Source organism: Vigna radiata, chromosome 9 (genome assembly GCF_000741045.1).
Source record: "Vigna radiata var. radiata cultivar VC1973A chromosome 9, Vradiata_ver6, whole genome shotgun sequence".
Taxonomy (NCBI): domain Eukaryota; kingdom Viridiplantae; phylum Streptophyta; class Magnoliopsida; order Fabales; family Fabaceae; genus Vigna; species Vigna radiata.
This window is the reverse complement of record NC_028359.1, coordinates 2,403,607-2,425,971: the sequence shown is the minus strand read 5'-3', so window position 1 is coordinate 2,425,971 and position 22,365 is coordinate 2,403,607. Positions and strand designations below refer to the sequence as shown.

At 34.8% G+C, this 22,365-nt stretch overlaps 2 protein-coding genes and 1 pseudogene across 3 annotated transcripts; 1 reads left to right on the top strand and 2 right to left on the bottom strand.

Moving 5' to 3' along the window:
• LOC106774159 lies at nucleotides 1-8,065 on the bottom strand. The gene is made up of 10 exons (XM_014661037.2): nucleotides 7,633-8,065; nucleotides 6,646-6,689; nucleotides 6,408-6,543; nucleotides 5,865-5,994; nucleotides 4,455-5,056; nucleotides 3,747-4,092; nucleotides 3,220-3,481; nucleotides 2,053-2,145; nucleotides 964-1,410; nucleotides 1-672 (listed from the first exon to the last, which is right to left on the bottom strand). Exons 1-10 carry the CDS (start codon nucleotides 7,811-7,813, stop codon nucleotides 328-330), a joined length of 2,586 nt encoding a protein of 861 aa, XP_014516523.1. The 5' UTR covers nucleotides 7,814-8,065; the 3' UTR covers nucleotides 1-327.
• Nucleotides 8,066-9,292: 1,227 nt separating this feature from the next.
• On the top strand, nucleotides 9,293-13,258 carry LOC106772973 (annotated as a pseudogene).
• Nucleotides 13,259-16,838: 3,580 nt separating this feature from the next.
• On the bottom strand, nucleotides 16,839-20,521 carry LOC106773546 (protein Brevis radix-like 2). 2 transcript variants are annotated; one of them, XM_014660231.2, is made up of 6 exons: nucleotides 20,227-20,521; nucleotides 19,635-19,938; nucleotides 19,025-19,404; nucleotides 18,063-18,198; nucleotides 17,414-17,805; nucleotides 16,839-17,227 (listed from the first exon to the last, which is right to left on the bottom strand). In XM_014660231.2, exons 2-6 carry the CDS (start codon nucleotides 19,752-19,754, stop codon nucleotides 17,149-17,151), a joined length of 1,107 nt encoding a protein of 368 aa, XP_014515717.1. In that variant the 5' UTR covers nucleotides 19,755-19,938; nucleotides 20,227-20,521; the 3' UTR covers nucleotides 16,839-17,148. The 2 variants fall into 2 exon arrangements, with proteins under 2 accessions (XP_014515717.1, XP_014515718.1); XM_014660232.2 differs by having other exon boundaries at nucleotides 19,635-19,890.
• Nucleotides 20,522-22,365: the final 1,844 nt, after the last annotated feature.

The window sequence follows — 22,365 nt, the reverse complement described above, 5'->3', positions numbered from 1 at the left end:
TATTTTGACGGTTATTGTGGCCATAGATATCAGTAAAAATACAGCATATCCATTCAAGAAAAGCTTTTCAGCATTATCTGAAAGGATTTTCAAGAATGACCGAAATTTTAACTTTTGAAGCCAAAACTCAATAATTCCTACACCTACTGCAAACAAGGAGACTGAAAATTAATGCCTCATTGCATTTGTAAAAAGTAAAAAAAAAAATTAAAGCATAAGTCATCCATTTCACAATGAAAACTGACTTTTTTCTTCTATATCTACTTTCAGTCAGTCCCTTGTACACATAGGGGTTAAATATAACTTCCTTTTTTGTGTTATCCCAGCTCAGAAATTTGTTGTCCAATTGATGTGGCCCAATTGGGGCTGCTGATATGCACCAACCTGCGGTCCAGGAGCAGCTGCAGCTACCCCAACTCCAACATTGCTACCAATAGCTGGTGGTCCTAAATGGTGAGGACTAGCAATGGCAGCTGGCTGTGGAGGAGTGTGGTACATGCCAGGGAACTGCATGTGAGAAGACTGAGCTGCAGCTGCATTGAAGGAAGCATGACCAGTGTGTGAAGGCATGTAAGCTGCATGAGGTGTTTGCCCGGGCATGTTATAGTATGGAGCAGATTGCATTCCTGGAAGATCCCTTGGATTTTGTAACCAAATTTCTGATGTCTCAGCCTGTGAATGAGGGGTACAAATAACAAGTCAAATCTCAGTTTTGCAAAAGAAACCAACAAATAGAAGATGCAGAGCAGATATTACTAATCTTATCCTATTATTCTCTATTCTATTTTCTATTAGATTTAAGAGTCAATGAAGACTACAATACTTGCAGCTTCTACTATTAAAAGGAGATATACACAGGATTAGAACCTTTTGGTGCCTCCCTTAAAACTGAAAAAAGAAAAGAACAAATGCAAATAATAATGATCCTAGCAAAATGTTCTTTAACACTACACACCAAATTACCTGAGGATTTGGGACATAAAGATTATCTTTGTACTTGACACGAGATGAATCTTCAAGAGCTGTTGCACCCCCAACCACACCAGGAGTTATCATGGCATATCCAGTTGGACTAGCAAAATTTCCAAACCCAGCAGGATTTCCAGTAGGCACAGGTTTGAACTGTTGAACTCCATATTTGAGATTGTTGGCATTAAGATGGGAACCACCTCCAGGCATTAACAAGTAACTGTTGCCATTGGTTGGGTGAGGGTAGGGAGGATTACTTGAATATCCAGGCACTGCCATAGGTGGAACATAAACGGGGGACAGAAACTGACGATATGGCATAAGATTAGCAAAGTGTGGAACATGAACTTGTGGATACATTTGCGGCACCGGAGGTTGTTGCTGTTGTACCATGGCAATTGTGGAAGCAGGAGTAGTATTGGTTCCATGGGAGATCAAAGCCTACACTCGCCAAACATGGTGAATTTAATAAATATGAAGAACGCCAACAAAATTAAAATGCCAATCAATCTTGCATTTCAAGAAAAGATAGAACTTTTCCATATTATATTCCTCCACAAAAACAAAGAAAATACTCTCACAAAACAGACAATAAATAGGCAAGGCTCTCAAAGAAAATCAAAAGTTTTCTCAATCAAAATTAAAATAGATCAAACTCTGCCAATTGTTTTAAAAGGGATTTATTTTAAGTAAACTCTGGCATAATTAAACTCTATCACTCTGCAAACATGGTTAGTGAACAAACAAGAAATCCTTCCAACTGTCTAACTGTTATCTTATGGGACAGCAATCCCAGTCCGGATGCTGTTTGTGTTGCTAATTGGTTTTCCTGTTGTTAGCTGAATTTATTGGTTTGTAAGGGAACCTTTCGATTATAATCTATCTAGTTTAGGTTGATACTAAATACATTGTAACCATTAGGTGGAGGATTCAATTTTGTTCAGTAACATAGCAAATGGGTTGGTACCCCTTGTACCGTGTGTGGAGTGTGTAAAGTTGTATTTTTCTGCGGATGAAAAACACATTAAAGCAGACTACAATCAAGCAATAAAAATACTTTAATATTCTTATGGCATATTATACCTCCTGCGGAGTCGACAAACCCTGCCCTCGTAAAGTTTCATCAATTGTAGGTCTGAAATAAGGAATGTCATACCCAGTTGGAGGATCATAAGCCTGTTTGGAAAATTAAAAGTGAGAATGACAAGACAACAAGGCACAACAAAGTACACCTCTTATACATACTATTACACAAGTAGTAGATAAATAGGGTAACTGATATAAGTTTTTGAGATGATTGTAGACGTTTCATGTTCCTCCTAACCAACAACAAATACGTTTCATGTCCCTCATACCAAGCAACGCATCTCAAATATCATTGCAGACAACACACAGGACAGCCCATAATTATCAATCGTGCACGAGTGTCACGATCACTCCAGTGCAGAGTGGCACCCTGTCACTGCTCGAATGACAGTAACATCATGGCTGACCATTATCACCAAGTACCGAAGTTTTTCATAGCCAAAAAATCCATGGTGAATGGTTGGCGGAGCAGACACAACAGGGTGGAGGAACAGAATTAGGTTTAACCCTGAAACCAGTTCCATTTCAAAGATTTTGGGGAAGGTGCAAACTAGAAAAATCCCCAGCCAATTGATAAATCTGATACATTTTTTTCTCAACATTTTACTCTCTGAACGCTGACCCATCAGTTTCCAGCGAGTTTTCTGGCCAATCTTCACCAAGTCCAAATACATGTCTCTCTTGTCATTTGGCTCTTCAGTGTAAAATTATAGGCCTTTTTTCTTAAATTTTGAATAAATAAGCATAGTGTAATATAGATATATTTAGGGTGCAAAAAGCAGCCATCCTACTATCCACTGTAACATCGTTTGGAGTTGGTCACTTGAAACACTGTCACTATTGACTGCTATGCAACAAACTGCCACATCTAATCCATACTGGACCTGATCTAACCCTTTATGGTTACAACCAGTGCCTGACTAAGGAATATCTCCAGTTTCAATGGTTTGCAGATGATTCACAACAAATAATGATCAATGGCAAAAGCCAATCATATTACAGGCATAGTGCCTGACCAGAGGTTTGGCTATGCAAGCCCCTCATTGCCAGAGTCTCACTAACATAGTATAAACAACTACAGGTCATTGATAAGTTTGCATAGACCACAAGAAAAAGTTCAACAACATAAAGACTACGATGGTAGAATTGAAAAGAAACACACACCGCAAAGCCTGGCATATCATGAGAATCTTGCTGCTGAGGTTCTGAAGGTGCATAGGATGGACTGCTATCACGAACTAACCCAATGTTAGCATAATTGTCCTGAGTGCTTGAAGAATCTTTGTTATCAGGCAAATGTTGCTCAGAAGCAGCACCAGATACAGGCGAGTCCGACCCAGAACTTCTAATCTGTTCCTCCAGTAACTCCACCTGTTTGCTCCCAGAAACATCATCAGTGGACAACTCTTGAGCAGGTACTGTCAAGCTGCCATCAAATATTAAACAACATTAAGCTTTGGTAACAGGAAAAGCATACTACCTATCACGGACTTAGTAGTTGTGTGTGAAAGTAACATATTGAATATACATCTGAAAAAAAATTATAAACCTTAAAATTTCGACAAAAATACTACAAAACTACAAAGAAATTCAGCAAATACATCCGAACGGTCAGGCTGTCAACTCCAATGCCCAAATAATAAAATCCCTAACCTAAAATTAAAAAATACAATAAAAACAAGAATGCAAACCTTGCAGCCAATTCATCATTTGATTTTTCGGAAGCTCCTATTATGTGATACTTAGATTGAAGCCTTGAAGAATCAAGTTCAGTCCCAATGGTACCAAAGGTCAGCCGGCATCTGTCAGTCTCTGGAACTCGAATATGCTGTGCTATAATCACATTTTGGTTCTCGTATATATTTACTTCGGAAAGTTTATCTTGAAGTTCTGCTACATCTGATTCTATATCTCCAGAATTTTCTGCTGGAGGAGAAGCAGAAGCAGCAGCCTTTTTAGGGGTCCCAATTACTCCAGGACTATTACTGTTTGGCTTCTGGCTAGATTTAGGCTTCCATTCTTTATTTTGCTGGGAAACTGCATCATTCAAAACTCATCAAATTTCTAGGCAAGAAAATATATATATATAATGAAAAAGAAAACTACACCAAAATCATCTTATTCATTAATGTGCGTAAGGAAATGGATAGTTCAATCATAAGCACTTCCATCAAACAAAAATGCAAAGAAAAAATGGGTACATTACAGATACATTTTAATAAGCAAGTTTCTCTGAAACAGGTAAGAAAAGCTTAAACAAAAATCCACAATAAGTTCTCCCACTCAATTGTTTTAGAATGCTATATTTACCCTACCATAAAAGCAGAGCATACTCCAACATGCTACTCTTAAATATTTAGATCAAAATCATAATTGGTAGAGCCGTTTCAAAGAATTACCTCTTTGATGTCCCGCAATTTGTTGATGTGGTCTACTATTATACTGGTTGTTCACAGATGGTCTGCTAACTGGCGCACCAGATGATGAAGATTCAGTTACTTTAGTTTGACTAAATTGTTCAGTCTTCAAGACAGCACCAACTGATTGGAAAGAATCTGCAGATGTACCATCTTTTCCACCAACATAAGAGCTGCTAGGAGCAAATGATTGTTTTACTTTGTTGTCTGAAGGCTGTCGCCTAACACCAACAACCCCAACTTCACGCCTAATCGCTCCAACAACACCTGATGATCTAGAATCAGGTGAGGGCACATGAACTGGATCTGTTGAAGAGGAATACACCCCAATAGCAGAACTGCTGCTTGATGCCACTGTAGCTGGATTTTGATGGATGTGGTTAGGCTTAATTGGTTGCACCCGTCCAGCTGCATTTGAAATCATGCTTTGTTTATCCTTATCCTTATCCTCAGATGCAATTTTTCTTTCAACGGTATCTGGTACAGCATCTTTCGGGTATCTCGCAAATGAATCAGAAGGACCATTTAGTGCCTGTGATGAATTCCTTGAGCCAGATGACCTATGACTGGTGGTGGCTGATGAACTGCAACAATGATGAATACATGTATATATAAAATTCAATCATCCAACTATGTGAATAAACCAAAATAGTGATCCCTGACAAATATGTCTTTCAAATCTGACATAAAGGTCGATTGCATTAGTTAAAATTAAAGAAGCCAATCAGTAGAATCACTGGACTTTCATTCCTGGTGTTTCCTATTCTAGTGAAAATTCCTTATGCTATCTGATCCACAAAGAGGAAATGCTCCATTTTTTGTTTTATGGAGCAAACAGATCGATACTTTTTATTTCAGCATATATTAATTAAGTACTTTCAAATTCTTTAAAGTCCTTCCGTAAGACACTTTTTTTCAGTCCCTCAAAACATCAAAATCATAAACTCTCAATACCATTAAGCATTGCCCTTAACCTTTAGCAACCATGGACAGATACACTAACAAATTTTGATTTACATATTATATTACAAAGATTGGTTTACTATTTCTCCTCATTTGATTCCTTTCTAACCCCTTCTGTTAAAAGGTAAACTGTTAACTTTCTATGTGTCAGCATACATTGCATTAGTTTGCATGCATCTGACCTTGGGTTTGCACAATTCAGGTCATATGCATCAGTTAATTAATCTTCTATTAAAATTGTTTTCACAGCTCAGGTAAGCATTCCCCTTTTATAAACTCTCACACAAACTCTCACAGAGAAGAAACTCTCAGCAGTAGGGCTAGCAAGGGTTAGCATATATTGACAGCTGCTGAAACTAGATATACAAATTGGTAAAAGGCAATCAACCAATACTTCAAAATCCATACAAAATAAAATTGAGATCGTACCCCTTCTCAGATATGTTTACATTTGACTGCTCACTGGCAGATGTTGAGTGCTGCTGTGAAAGAGGCTTTACTTCCTTATAAATATGATTTACCCTGTTGTCTCTAACAACACGGAACTCTCTGCTGATGCCTGAATAATAAGAATGAACTTAAAGATCAGAGCAGATAGTAATGCTAATGAAAACATGCAAACATATACAAAACAATTGATCCATTTAGCTATTGGAAACCACATATGAAAACGAAGGTATTGGATCAAGAGTAAATTATTAGATGGATATATGACTAAAATACTACTCTTCATCTAGTTTAAACTAGAAAAAGTCCCCCCCCCCCCCACCATAGGAACGAAAAGAGAAAGGTAGCATAAAAAGCATTTCAATCAAAGAAAGAAAAAACAACTACTATGTAACTGAAATGGAAATGCAACAATTTTAAAATACATCATGGATCTTCCCCCATAGCGATACAATAAGAATAAAACCTACTGAAGAAAAAATTGGGAGTAAAACACGAATGCTCATTCTAAACAAGACATATTACCAGGTAAAGTACTCCGAGAATAGTTTGTTCTTCTAACATTGCGTTCAGAAGGGGTGTGAAATTTCACTCCTTGACCACTACTATTCTCAGATGGCCTTCGTGAGTCAGCTGAACCATTGTTCCCAACATTATGAATCTGTAACAACAGAAACATTACAGATAAGAAAATCACTAGTCTTTAGCGTGTAATAAGGATTTAATTTAATAAGTCATCCAGAAAGAATACAAGAAGTGGTACCTCTTTCTTTCTGTCTCTCCTCCTCTTCACCTCATGAAATGGATCTGAATAATAAAGCCACAATGAACATTAGTAGATTTTTTTTGTTTAATTTTCTTTCAAAACAATATCTAATATAGGACATTGTCAAACTCCAATTAGAGTTGAACAAGTAAACTAACATAAGAAAACATTCACAGGTTGCAGAATCACATACATGGTTTAAAACAATATAATCGAGAAATATTCTAATTTAGACAGCCTAATTGCAATGGCCATCAATAAGCACTCACATTCATGCAGCAACTATTTACTATTTAAAAGCATCAATGAAATAAATTAAATTTACAATACTTAGATCAAATAAATCCCAGGATTCTTTTTGAATCATATGTAGCAGGTAGCAGGAGTTTAGAACATGTTCAGCACAGAATAATTGTCCTACACTTTCACTTTGATGATGAAGTTTATATTTTGTTACCAATGGTCAGCCCAAACAATTCTGATAGTGCCACAAACTCTAAGCCAGCAGTTTCGGCAGGCAGTCTAAATAAACAAAAAATAATCAACTGAACCACGATTTCAGCCACAAAGTTTTTTCCTCAGGTTTCCACAATATCAAAGATCATTGCAGTTTCAAACATTAAAATCATGCAGCAACAGCAAAAATAACACACAATCAAAGAAAGCTCGACCGCCTCCACCACATCTCAGCCATCTATACCACAAGAAAAGCCAAGAAAATCATTCTAAACTCTTATCATCCTCATTCTCACAAATGCAAATTAAATACAAAAATTCAGCCCACACATGAATTACACAAACCCCAGCTCCGTGAATCATTCTCCAGCAATCAACGAAACACCACAAGAGAGGATAAAAATGAGAGTCAAAATCCCCTCAATCAAAAACGGAAAACAAAAGCGACACAATTCAAAAATTCAAAAGAGGGAAGCAAAGCTTAAGAACAAAAAGGAAAAACACGGTCCCACCAAGGCACCCACCAACCTTGGTTGAGCAATTTCTGAGTGGTTTCGTTAGGATCCATGTTGGTTTCCTTAAGGGCAACATAGATATCAGCATCAGAATGATTCCCCACGATTTCCTTGATGGATTGGATGGTTTTGCGCACTCTCGCAGAGAGCAAATGGGTACCAGTGCCACTCTCCGTTCTGGAACCAGGGACCATTGCACCCAAAACCCAACAGGGACCCAACCCAGAAGACAAAACACAACCAAAGCGACGAAAAAACAAAACTTAAGGCTAACACTGGGGATAACAAGAATCGGGTAGGGTTTTGTTCTTCTCAATAGGGACAGACAGAGAAAGAGAGACGAAGAACAGGGAAAAAGGGTAGCGGCTTGGAGCGACAGAGTGAGGGTTTTGAAAACTTTTGACAATGACTTTAGTTTTGAGGGAAAAAATTTATACGCTTAAATCCCACATCGCTTCACTTTGTGTTGTGTTGTGCCCTAGTGCTGTTCTCTGCTAAACTACGGTTATGCCCTTTGCTTAAACAAAAATTGCAAATCATTTTGAAACGATTCACCAATAATGTCAAAACCAGCATGTGGTTATCATCATTATGGATTATGCGTTTCATTTGGCAATTGCAAATTTTATCCAATTTATTTTTCAAAATTATTTATGAGTATTCATCTTTGATTTTTTTTCAAAACAAAATTATGAAATTTTATCTTAAATCAGGAAGCTATTAATTATTAATAAATAATGGTTGTTACTGAACTATTTTGTATGTTAAAATAACTTTATAATTTATGAACTAATAGTAACTTATATTTTTTTCACTCACTCCCTTGTTATGATTTATATAGTTAAAAAATAATCACCGAAATATTGCTTTGAAAATCACATTATTCACTTCTGTTATTATATTTTATTTATTTTATAAATTTTATATTTTATTGAAATGTTGTTTTTACAAAGATATTCTCACCATTCAACCTTCCAAAAGCATCACGGAGAGTGTTCACCATCTTCATCCGCTGACGACACCGCCCTTCAAGGCCGAGGAACATCCGAACAAGGTTCTTCACCACTGGCACCATCATCTTTTTCTTTTCCTCTTATCTTTTAATTTTTGCGATTCAATGTACTGTACTGACATAGAAATCAACAGCGACAAACCCATGTTTCTTAACTGTCAATTACTAGTTATATTTTTATTTATGATTTTGAGTTTGACTCCTTATTTCACCAGTTTGTGCTTTCATTTGGACAAAAGGTTGCATTTTTACCAAAAGGGTTAGTGATTGTGTTGAGTTTCTAGTTGTGCTCTTTGACCATATGTTGCTGCATTTGATTTGTGTTGGTTACTGGTTACTCCTTTGTTGTAGAATTTCATTGTTTTCTTAATCTGAAAATTTGTTGGTCTTGCTTATTGAAACCTTAAATTTACGGAGTTGCGGTCAAGCTCGTCAAATTTGTAACCTGCAAAATTAAAGTGTTCTCAGAAATCAGTCTTCTAGAAATTGATTAGAAGATTAATTCTAACATGAAAAAAGGCTTTACAATTTTCAGGTCTAGCTACTCAAGCTTTTACAATTGTTGGATTGTGACTACGTGTTATAGTCTTTTGATGAGCGACTATGGGATGCAGTATAAAGTATCTGAAATGTCTTCACATAACACGGATAACAGGTTTTTTGAATTATTAGTTTAAGATCAGATTGCACACGACCATGGACCATTGTATTTATATGAGATGATTGTGATGTATTGTTACCAATTTGTACAGGATGTTTCTCCATAGTTTCTTGTTTTCACACATGAATTATATTGTGAGACTGATATGTGGTTTTGGTACAGAATAATCACATTGTTGCTCTGAAAGTACTCTTTAAGAGCCAATTGCAGCAATCCCAAGTTGTGCATCAACTTCGGTGGGAAGTTGAGAACAGTTCTTCTCATCTCCGATTTCAGTGAAAGGTGTGCAGCTAGTGTAAGTATAACAGTATTCTCCACTCCCCTCATGTACTGTTGTTTGTGTAACACAAGAAATCTAATGAAATAATTAGAGATTTTGTAGATTAATCTCCAATTTTAGTTTATTTCAAAATATCCTAAACCTAAGCTTATCAATGTTGCAGCTTGAAGATATTTAAAGGGGAGCACGTGAGAGACCAGCTCATCCTAATTTTGCATAATAGACCACTGCCTCAAGCTTCTCTTATCAGGTACATCTATGTATTGATTTGATGTTTTTTAAAAATGTAAACGAAGAAGAACTTGGTGAACTTGTTGAACTATTTGAACCTTTTGAACTGTCTGGTACTGGACACTTTAGAATATAATAGTTACTTGAAGTTTAGTTCTCGATTTTAAAGTGAATCATTGTCTTGCCCAGGTCCTGCACAAGTAATCTATCTTGCGTGTATAACGATTATCCCTTAGAAGAAATTGCTGAACTTTGAATTAACAGGTGGACATGGTGAAAAACCTGGCAGGGACTTCTAGTTCCGCTACTTTGTTGATTGTTTTGCAAAATTTTGAGAATGCTAGTTTGTTATGTATTCCAACCCTTCAAATATGAATCAAAATTTTGAGAATGCTAATTTCAGACTCATTTCTTAATTTTTTACATTATTATTCATGCAACCTTTTGAGAATGCCAGTCACATTATACATGGATCATATTGTAAAAGTTAAGGACTCTTAAGTACCATATGTTTATTAAGAAATTTATATTCATATTAATTATTCCTACTAATTTAAATAGATAAAGGAAAAAAGTATAAGTCTTATGTGGGTCAGGAAATATGCAAGGTGGATCGGAAAATTGAGTCTACATTTCTTAAGGGGGGGCCAGCCCGCCCCGCATTTTGCGGATCAAATGTGGGGTGGACCTAAACAGGGCAAGCCAACCCGCATTGCACCCCTACTATTATATTATGTGTTTTGCATGAGATAGACTTCTTGTGTAATTGAGATTTATAATAATAAATATCTTTAAAGTAAATTACATGATAGCTAAAATTCCTAATAAATCATATTTCTTAAACATATAAATCATATTTTAAATTTAAGATATCTAATTTAAGTTTGGAAGACTAGATAAAAGTGTTGGGCTTTAGAGTAGTAGGGCTTCAAGCCCATGGACTTTATCACAAAACTGGAAGACTATGTTACCACGCCAACTTTCTCTACAACCCTTTGTTACAAAGTTTTTCAATTCATTCTTTTTTGTCATATTTTTGTGATTTAGCGGTACCTTGTGTGAAGCCCTTGTCTTCTGCTTTCTCAGGTTTCATGTTCTTAGTTTCTGAATGCCAATTTCTGTTAAGATTTCTTCTCTTTGAATTTTTCATTGACTTTATGCTTATGGGTGGAATGTATTTTCTTTCAAATGATCTGTTTTACCTTTTTGGTTCTTTGTTTGCCATCCTTGTTTGTGCGTGGTTGAATTCTAAACTTTTCTGATCTTTTATTCCTTGTGCTGAATTCTTTTAATGGTTGTTCTTAGCAATTTGTTCTCAAGACTATATTCATATTTTTGTGTCTTTATTTTACCTAATAATTTCCATAATGTGCTTTCCATTCTTACAAGTTGTTTACAAATAACTCCTTTTCTTTTTGTTTATTAGTAATTTTCCAATTGAAAGTTTTCCTTTAATTCTTATGCTTACACATGCTTGTTTGAACTGGGGAATACTATCTTCAATTCGTCAGTATGTTCAGTTCATCGGCAGGGCAGATGGATCAGCTATGTTCAAGGTTCATCAAACAATTGGCAGTGTTCTGTGTTGCAAGTGTGGAATTAATGCAGCCAAATGCTGCTAATATGTGTGTTAAGTGTTTGAGCTCAGAAGTTGACATTACTGAAGGATTACTGAAGCAGCTAGTGCTGGTCATTGCCCTGACTGTGAAAGTTACTTGCAGCACCAAGAAGTCGTGTTAAGCTACAGCTAGAATCAAAGGCGCTCCTGACATTTTTATTGAAGAAATTGGAGAAAAATTTTAATTCTAGTAAAGTGATGTTGGTAATGCCGAGTTTATTGGGACTGAACCTCATTCGAGGAGGATTAAAGTCAAGGTCAAGGTGCAGAAAGAGGTTATCAACGGAGCAATTCTTGATCAGTCTTATCCGTGCAGTATGTTCAACAAGAGCATATGTGTGAATCTTGTTCTAGGGTTCAGGCTAATCCCGACCAGTGGGTGCTGCTGTGCAGCTTAGACAACATGTTTTTCATGGGCGTACTTTCTTTTATCTAGAGCAGCTAATTCTGAAGCATGGTGCTGCTGCCAGTGCTATAAGAATCAAGCAGATGGAACAAGGTATTGACTTTTTTTCCTCCAATCGATGCAGTTAAATTTGTAGAGTTTATTGGGAAAGTTTCTCCCGAAAAAGCAGCGAGTTTCTCATGATCCAAAGAGTAATAACTACAACTACAAATATGCATTTTCTGTTGAAATCAGCTCCATTTGCCGTGAGTATTTAATCTGTCTGCCTCCAAAAGTTGCTGTTAGTTTGGGAAATATTGGTCTTGTTGTGATTTGCACCAAGTTTACCAACAGCATTGCGCTGCTTGATCCATTTACCCTGAGGCATTGTTTCTTAGATGCTGATCAATACTGGATGGAGAACATCCTTCCAGTCATTGCTTACTAGCAGACAGTTAGTGTAATATTTAATGTTGGATGTGGAGGTTGTTTCGTCTGAGGTTACTATTGGTGGCACAAAATATCGCTTAGCAGAGGCTCAAGTTGCTCGTGTGTCAGATTTTGGCAAGAACGGCACAATATTTAACATCAAGACTCATGTGGGCCATCTTTTAAATCCTCGTGATGATGCTCTTGGTTGTGAACTGTATGAGGCTAATAGTAATGACATGGAGTTGGGCAAGTACAAAGGGCACATTCTTGAAGCAATTTTAATAAAGAAGTGTTAAGAAGAGAAGCGCCAAAAGAAACGTGGGAAGCCTCGATCAGCTTAAATCACTTAAAATGGATGTTGATGATATGAGACTTGATCAAGACAAAAAATGGTCTCAGAATATGAACAATTTTTGAAAGATTTGGAAGAAAAACCTGATATGAGGTTCAATATATCTTTGTACTGAAACAAGGAGTACCAGCCATCAGAGGTGGCATCGGTGACTGTGGCGATGAAGCTACCTTCTGTTCCATTGGATGAACTATTGGCTGATCTTGATCTGAGTGAAGATGAAGATGAAGAAGACAACATGACAGAATGAACGAAAGCTTCTTCTTATCTTCATATAGTACTTTCTGGAATCTTCGGTTCTGATCTTGTTTTTCATTCTACCATTTATGTTTTGTTAATTTGCAACCCCTGATGGTTTGTTTATTGAAAGAATGATGAGATAGTAATTTTGCAAGCAGTAGAAACAATACTTACAAATAGCTTGCGTTAACATTCTTTTACTATTTCGGTGTTGAATCAGTTCATATGTTCTCCGACCTTTGTTTTTTCGGTGGCTTGGCCATGGCTATAGACGGTGTAATTGTCAGATAAGGGACACAACCTAAGATCATGGTTGGAATACTAATTTGCCATTACTAGAGGTTGTAGTGTTAAGAGTGGCTAAAATTGTTAAAAATAATGGAAGACAATTTCGAGATTCTATGGTTTTAATTTTCAATCGGGGTATATTTTTTTTCGTGTTAAAGAGTGTTTGTTGTTAATAAAATATTTGCTTTTGTTGGATTTTTTGAAAAGTGGAGTGGAAATGAAGATTTTTAAAGGTACAATTATTTCAAATTATGCAATGAAGATAACGAGAAAAGGAAAGAGATGCTACTATTGGTAAGCAAAGAAGAAAGATTTATAATTTGAAAAAAAATCTCTTATTGTTTCTGAAAATCAGGTTAAGTTCTTAATATGAATATTATGTTTTCTATGGTTGATTAACATTATCCTTATTCCTATGATGTTTAAAATTCTATGAAACGATATAAAAGTGACATGTTGTCATTAACTAAGCTATGTAGTTTATGAGTTGTGATGAATGTAGGTATATGTTTTTGTAATGTGATATTAAATAAATCAAAAGTTTTTTGCAATATATAAAAAAGCATAAAAGTGAAATTGTGATGTAAATACACATGATATTAATTCCAAATACATTTTGAATAGAGAATATTGTTCTTCAAAATACATAAGTTACTAAGCAACATAGATACATATCGTAAGCAAAATAAGCTCCTAATCAAAGTAAGGTGCATAATATATATTAAAGTTTCAAATTATATGTCTTCCAAAATAGACGGAAATATGTAAATAAACAACGTTTCATGACTTCGAAACTAGGTCCATCCTATATGACAATTTCTCTCTAATGATGGATTTTGTAGTTGACTAAGTTTGTTAGGTTTCTTGAAATCTGATTTGCTTGAGATAGAGTTAGATGTGTTGAAGTGAGCTAAGTTGGTTGGGTTTGTTGAAGTTGGCATGCAGTAATATGAGTTGCTTCAGATGGTGTTGGGTTTGTTGAAGTTGGTTGAGTTCCTTCAGGATGTGCTGGGAGGTGTGCTTGCTGGTTGTGTTGTTGGTTAGCTTGCTTAGTCTTCTATTTGAGGAGCTTGTGGGCCATTATTTCTTTTATGTTCAAGTTGTCTGCATATCCCACATCTCTTTCCTGTTTCATCTCGTTTTAATTGTGTTTTGTCCTTCTTTAGCTCCCAAGACTCTAATCTTCTTTTCTTTTTCAGTCGTCTAGGTAACACTCTTTTAGGTGGAGGTAAAACATCACAGTTAAAAGTCATTTCCCATAGATGATGATTGTTGACAGGGTATATCATTGAAAGGTATGTTTCTTCATAGGTTGACCCAATAAACCAATATGGGAAGTAGTCTTCTCCATTGATATTTAAAAACTACATGGTAGTTAGTGTGTGACAGCACAAGATTCATTTCCTCAAGTTATATTCTTGTTTATCTATGTTGACCATAAACTTCTCACTAATCATGGATATGTATGTGACCTCAAACAATTTTTGTCCTGACCAACTATAAAATGAATTAAAATCAAAACAGGGCAATCCATAATTAATCATGCATAAATAAATCATACCAAAATCATACTTTGATATCCAATATTTAGTCTTATGTGATTCATTTTCTAATATTTTTTTAATTTTCAGGCATAGAGAACCTTCATATGCATTTATCTTTTTTCTATTTATTGTCGATCTCTTCATGAGGTAAATTTGAATGTCTTCTAACATTATTATGATGGGCTTACTCTTTCCATTGATGATTGCACTCTTAAAAGCTTGTGACATATTATTCATAAATGTGTCACAAGGAACTATTGTTATAAACCTTGACCTTGACCAAAATTTACTTCAAAAGAAATGAAACATTAAAAATAAAAACCAACAATTTTAAATAATGAACATGGCTTTGAATTTTGAATACATGTCTTGGAAGAATGGTTATCAAATATTTAAAGGCGTCTTTATTCAACTCTTTAATATCTCTCACGATTGTCTTCTATGCTTAAGGGTGTGTGGATGATGTTGTCTTCCATAAGAGACATTTCAGATTTTTACCTCGAAATTACTTAAAATTTGTGTAAATATGGCGCACAAAACCTTTAATCCACACTAAGTAAAAGTTGTTGTAATGCTGGCAAAAGTCCCTGTGCAAAAAATTGTAGAGAATCATAGTTAAAGTATGACAGAGTTAGACAACAATTTTACAACTACTAATGTCACTGATTATGATAGAGTCAATCTCACCTTGACTAAGATGTGATACACCTCGACCAAGCTATCATGGACCTCAACTAGGCTCTGATACACCTCGACCAACCTGTCACACACCTTGACCAAGCCATTGTAGACCTTTGCCATGTCCAAAGAATACAAGACATATTACATTTCATACTACAAACACCAACAAACCAATTTCAGATGGGAGACCACAACAAAAACACCATCGCACATAATGAGAAACCACCATAGTCAACTAATTTTATAAACAAATATGCACTATACTACATTACACAAAAAAATTACAAAGAAGCACAACATTCAAACACAAAAAACATAAAAAAAAAAAAACACCAACCCTAAATTATACATTCATCGCAACAACATAACACAACAAAAATTCAAAATTGACACACACAATAATATACACACACACACACACATATATATATATATATATATATATATATACTTAAGACATATATACTTAAGACATATACACATTCGATCTTCGATTAAATTCACTTCATTATCAACGAGAGCTTGATTTTTCACTTTTTATTTTATTTTTAATGGAATCCCAATTTCTCTTCTCCCCGTTACCGTGGAAATCCTCAATTCATAGATAAAGATTTTTTTTTACTAATCCAAATTTTTACATTAGAAAGTTTTATGGACTATATTTAAGAGAAAAAGATATCATGATAATAGAAAATCCTCACCGTGATAATCCTCAATTCATAGACAAAGATTTTTTTTTTTTATTAATCCAAATTTTCACATTATGGATTATACATAAGAGAAAAAGATATCATGATAATAGAAAATCCTCACGTATCTAATAAGTCAAAATTAAAAAAAAAAAAAAAAAAAAAAAAAAAAAAAAAAAAAAAAAAAAAAAAAACAAAAAAAAACAAAAACAAAAACTTGATCGATGTATATTAATGTATTTAGAGATGAAATTAAAAAAATTTAAAAGTGAGGACACTGCTCCCAAAATGTGAAATCATTCCAATAATTAGCCATCTTTTAAATTGTTTTTATAAAACTATTTTGCAAAAGCCGTCTTTCCCCTGCGTTTTTGGGGTAAATTAGCCTCGCTAACTTACTTTGGATCTGACTTTTGTGCATCTAATGGAGCTCCAGCGTCACTTCAATTTTTTTATCATATCATGTCAATAATCTGTTTTTAAAAAAATAGAATTAATTAAAGTAATCATAAGATTATTTGCATTTCATAGTTTATAGTTGCATTCTCAAACATGGACAGGGACAGAAACAATCTATGGTTGTATATATATATATCACCTAGAAACTTGGGCCAATCCAACTATGACAATTAAGAGAATGAACTCATGGACCATTCTTAATGGCAGAAGGAGACAGCAATTGTCTTGGACATGCTCCACTTTACATTTTCTAATCATCAGAAATCATGTACTTTGTTACCAACTTTCCAGTGATTTGTTTTGTGCAGAGTTTTCAATCTACAGCATTGTATTTGCAGCTTTAAACATTTTGACACAACCAAACTTGTTATCTCATTTGAAATAGTTGAAAATTCATACAAGATGGAAACATTTGACTGACATTGGCAGGAATAAGTTTTAACTAAGACTAAAATATCACTATCAAAGTTTAATATTTCCCAACATCTGCATTTCTCCACTGCTAAAGTAAACTACAAAGTTGAAAGTTGCTGTTACATGGCATGGAAAGAAGGTAACTGGATCTATAATGCACAACACTGTTGTAAAGCTTTCAAGCTGTACTGTGTTAGCCTGCTGAAGCAGTTGTCTGTGTAAAGGCATTTTCTATAGTCACAGTCACAAGTATTGTTCTTGTATCCTAGCACGGTTCTCTTCCCACCACAATCTTGCATGCATTTCTCCAAACCTTTCTCGGCTGCGGAAAAAGAATCAACAAAATCAAACTTGATCACTAAACAGTTCATGAGCAACAAAGTAAGGTGCATGAGCAAGTTTTCTGGTTTTCATACCATGCAATACAACTTGTTTAGATAGCAACAAAGTATAAAAAAGCTGTTGCATTGAGAGTAATTTGTTTTCCAGGGTAGTGATTTCTGCTTACCTGAACCGAACACGCCTGAGTTCTCTAGTTCCACCAGGCAGTGCTCTGATAGTGATGTAGACTCCTGGTTCATCCTGTTCAACCCATTCAGTTTCCATATCACTGGCATTGCTGATTGAAAACTCGCCTGAGTGATCTTCACCAGATGAACTGGTCCTTACAGAACCATCAACGGATGATTTTTCAGTCTTTGGTGCACTAATGTTGGAAAGATTAGGTGTTGATGCCAGACCACTTGTTTCATAACAAGGGTGAGGATGCATTTGGTGATGATCCAGTGAATCTGATGAGGAGTAGCCCATTCCCATTGGGTGGTGAAAATGGCGGGGTGCACGCTCTTTGCTGAGTGGAGGAGTGACAGGACTGTCCCTAGCAGATTCAATCTTTGAGCTCTGAAAGAAAAAAATCATGTAAATGACAACTAAAATATATAGCAAATTCTCTAAATCAGAAGATACTAAATGAGCTTATCTTAATATCAGACCTCATTCAAGAACCAGGTTCTAAACTCAAATATCTCAATCTCAGACCTCAAATATAAGTTAGAAGGAATTTATGATTGATTGTTAAGGATAGCATGTTAATGAGTTCCTTGGTTAAAGATTTAACCATGCAATCCTTTAAAAATAACAAAGAAGTTGTATTCTACCTCATCTTCAGATCTAGGTGGGGTTGGAAGAGGAACTGCTTGCTGATTGAACCTCTGAACATTGTACAACTCCATGACCTTGTCATAATTCTCTGCCCACCACCTCTGAGCTTGCCATTTATTAAACATTTCACGACTGACAAAAAATATCAAACAATTAATCAGTACAATTACCGAAGGACTTAGAAAAAGAAATGTCACATCCCACACTGCTATTTTTCCCTTGGTTGAAAATTTCTCAAGCTGAATTATTTACTGACACTAATATTAACAGGGAACTCTAATTGCTACTTTCAGACAGACTAATGAAACTATCCAGTATCAATAAAGTAGAATTTCATATCTATAAAACTATTTATGTTTGACTAGACCCTTCTAATATCCCTTTAATTATTGCATTTAAGTTCTTTATGTTTTATTCAGAGCAGAAGAGGGTGACGAATTTCCTTGTATTTCAGAAAATGAATATTACTCTAGCATGGCAGAAAAACAATCCTGGCCTTTTTCTTTGCACAAATTCGTTTCTTTTCTTTTCTTTTTTCTCTTTTTCCTTTTTCTTTTTGTGGACTGAGAAGAGGGAGGGAGTGCATTTGAATGTCCAGGGCTAGAAGATAAAAACCCTTTTTGCTTTTGTCTCAGCCTACCATGCCACACCAGCCAAGCATGAGTTACTGACAATGGAACAAAGCTGAGGTCCTCCACAGAGGCACAATAGAAACAAGATAGATCCTGCCAATCTAGAATCTGGACAGCCTTTGAAAAGCATGTGATCACTCCCAAACAAACATGTACTTAGTTTGCCAGATCAAAGAATAAGGAAGAGTTTAAACTACAACAAAGGACAAAGTCACATTGGCTAAAAAGCAAGTAACATCTACCACATGACAAAGGCATGTGCTTTCACTCCCCCAAATGTGCAATCTCCAAACACACACAAGATGGATAGAAGTAAGTACTAGTACCTGAACCGTATCCTTTTGAGATCATTCCCTCCCTGAGGCAATGAAACAAAAGTAATAAGCACACCAGGCTCCACTTGTGCAATCCACTCCTTAGGCTCATCCTCCTCCATGAACACCACTGACTCAGTGCGTCCACTCACTGAAGCTGGAGTTCCTTCCCCACTGGAAAGCCCTTTCACCCTCCCACCTTCTGTTTCCTTCCCCCACATCCTTGGGGTTGAATTGGAGCTCCCAGTTCTGCGGTAGGCCCAGTTGAACCTGGCTGACTCTGACCCCATATCTGAGTCTGCATACTTCCTATTTCTGTTACCATTGGAAGATCCCGAACAAGGTCTGCAGCTCTTATAGGCCCCGGAAGCCTTCACTGCCATGTCCTTGATCTGAAAAACAAAACCAACCCTTTGTCACCATAGTTCCCACTTAAGTAAAAACAAATCATTCAAACAGATAAACAAAATTGAATCCTTTTATTAGTTCTGTTGGTATTACCATTTAGGCTATTAGCAACCAAGTATGAAGAAATACATAATTGAAGAGGTGGCTGGGTTCTTACTGTTTTACGATTTGGTAATGAGACAAATCAAGTGTACAAGGAAAGTTGTCAATTTACCTGTGCAGTGAGAGCCTTGATGGCTTGCTTTGTGCCGGGTGTGTGAACAGCTTCCTCCTCTTCTTCTTGGCGGAGAGATCCATTATTGAGTTGTTTGGTACAAGCTATGCAAGTCAACATTTCCCAATGACAAGATAACCAAGTTGAAGTTACACTACCGAGTACCAACCCAGGCTATTAATCAAAAGAAAGGACGACACTTCGCAGCAATCAAACAAATTGAAGATCTGGGGTCAACTTGATCCAGTCCCGAAAACTGAAAAAACAAAAACTCCATTGAATGTGCTTCTATCGGAACAACCACCTACCAAGTTAAGCAGAGAAAGTGAGAGAATGAAGAGCAAAACAACAACATTTCAACTCTCAACAGAGAGAGAAATTGAAGGTTAGCAATAGAGAAGAAAGGGGACATGTTTCAAGGCGATTTATGAGATCAAGACTCATTTAAAAATCATTTCTTTTCTTATTTTTTAATGAGAGTTATAGTGATTTTGATTCTCTCTCTGTCTCCGAGTCAGAGGAGAGACTAACATAAGACACACAACACACACATCAAAAACAAAGAGTGCAAGTTAAGAGAATGAAAACCCACCAGCCTTGTTAGCTTTTCAGAGTCTCTGAAGGGCCATTGAGATTTGAGCTCCCTATGTAAGTAGCTCTACAACGTGTGAGATAGTGAGGTTTGGCTTAGAGACTTATGTGTCTCTCTATGTATGATATAACGTGTGAAAGTGCACATATATAGAGAGAGAGATCATGAAAAGTGTGTGTGCATGCACCACCTATTCTCTCCGATGAAAGAAAAAAAAGGTGAAAATGGGAGTGTTGTGTTGTGTTGTATTGTATTGTGTTGTGTTGCGGCGTGAAGTTCCCAGTCTCTGTGTCTGCTTTTTCTGGCTTACCTTAAAATGGGGACATTGTGCAAATGCACTCTAGCCACTTTAACATTAACTTGCCCCACGTAATAAAATTCGCATATATATGCTATTATTCCCTACAAAAGTTGTCTCTTTTTTCTTTTTTTTACTTTTGTAAAAGATGCAGATTATTTTTTCATAATGACTTGCATCATGTTCTGTAACAACAAACAAAACAGCACTGTCAAGCTTCATAATTATCTGTCATTTTAATTTCTGATTATAACTAAATACCTGTAGGGTAACTTAACATTATAAAACTCACGTTTTAATAGTTTTATTTATATTTTATTTTTTAACTTAAAAATAATTTAATTATTAAGTGACATTATGATCAGGTAAAAACTAATATCATAATTTGCTTTTGGATGTGGGGTTAGAATTAGTTAAATATTTCTTCACACTTTTTTCTTGGTCAACTTATATTATCTTGAACATATTTAGTCAAATTTTTTATGTTTTCAATGTCTGAATTTTAAATGGTACATGCGGATACTTGCTAAATACACAGATTTTTAATTCAATAACTCGTTATTTTATTTCAAATTTAAGAATCTTAAATGTATTTTCATTTCATGTTATATGTTCTATTTTAACGAGAGAGTCTCATAAATATTAAACTTATTTTTTATTCAATAATGTAATTTTGGAACACACATTCAACTATTTTTCTTATATTTCCAAAATGGAAGGAACTGTATTTATTTAGGAAAATTTTCCATGTGGCAACAATTTTGAACTTTGGAATGATATGAAAATGATTCAAACATGCTTGGATTTTTGCTCTGACAAGCCATTTATGTCTATACATGCTTGAATTTGCATTGTATGAGTATTGAAATGTGACATGTTTGAAATATTATGATGGTGTTGCAGTTTAATAGGTTTTGCATGAAACACATGTTATAGTTTAATAGGTTTCTCTTAAACTTGAAATTCTACAAGTTACATCATTGTATTCTTCTTATGTCTTTGTACTCAACTGATTCATGAAAAACATTTTTAATAGTCTTTTATTGATTTTTTTATGAATAAAATAATATTTTTTTAATATAAATTTAATAAACCTGAGTTATTTAGAATTGAATATGAAGTTGCTTATAATGTGACTTGGTCATCAAAGTGTTTGATGATGTAAAATATCGTTATTATATTTTTATATAATTTAAGCAAATCTCTTCTCCAATATTTTTTTTTTCAAATTACAAACATTATCTTTAAATTTATTCATATAACAATTTGCCCTTTCCAAAAATCATTACACAAAAAAAAAAATGATGGTTAAATGTTAATCAAATTTTATCAAATGTTACAATGAAAAAATAATGACAATATATTAACAAAAAAAAAAGAATATTAGTTCTTAACTTTTAGTTTTACTATTTTTTTCCTTCTAAAATAAATTCTTTGTACTTAGCAAAACTAAATATCTATCATGAATGTAAATATTATGATAAACCATTAAAAAATATCATTTTTTTACATTATCTTTAATACAAAATTTTAAGATAATAATTTGTAACTTTTTATATGTAATTTATTTTTTTTATATTTAGTGTGATATTTTTAACTTAATCAAAATTTGATATGACACTGAATTAAAAAAAAAAATATATGAGGAGAGTTAATCAATTTCAATTTGGTTGAATGATATAAAGTTTAAGGAATTTCAGAATTATAAGAAAGTGATTTGAAAAGAATAAAACCTAATTTTTTTTAAGATAAAATGTAAGTCAAATATGTAATTTTTAGAATGAAAATATTTCAAAAATAGCTTAAAATTATTTTAAGAAGAAAAGGAAAACATTTTGGGA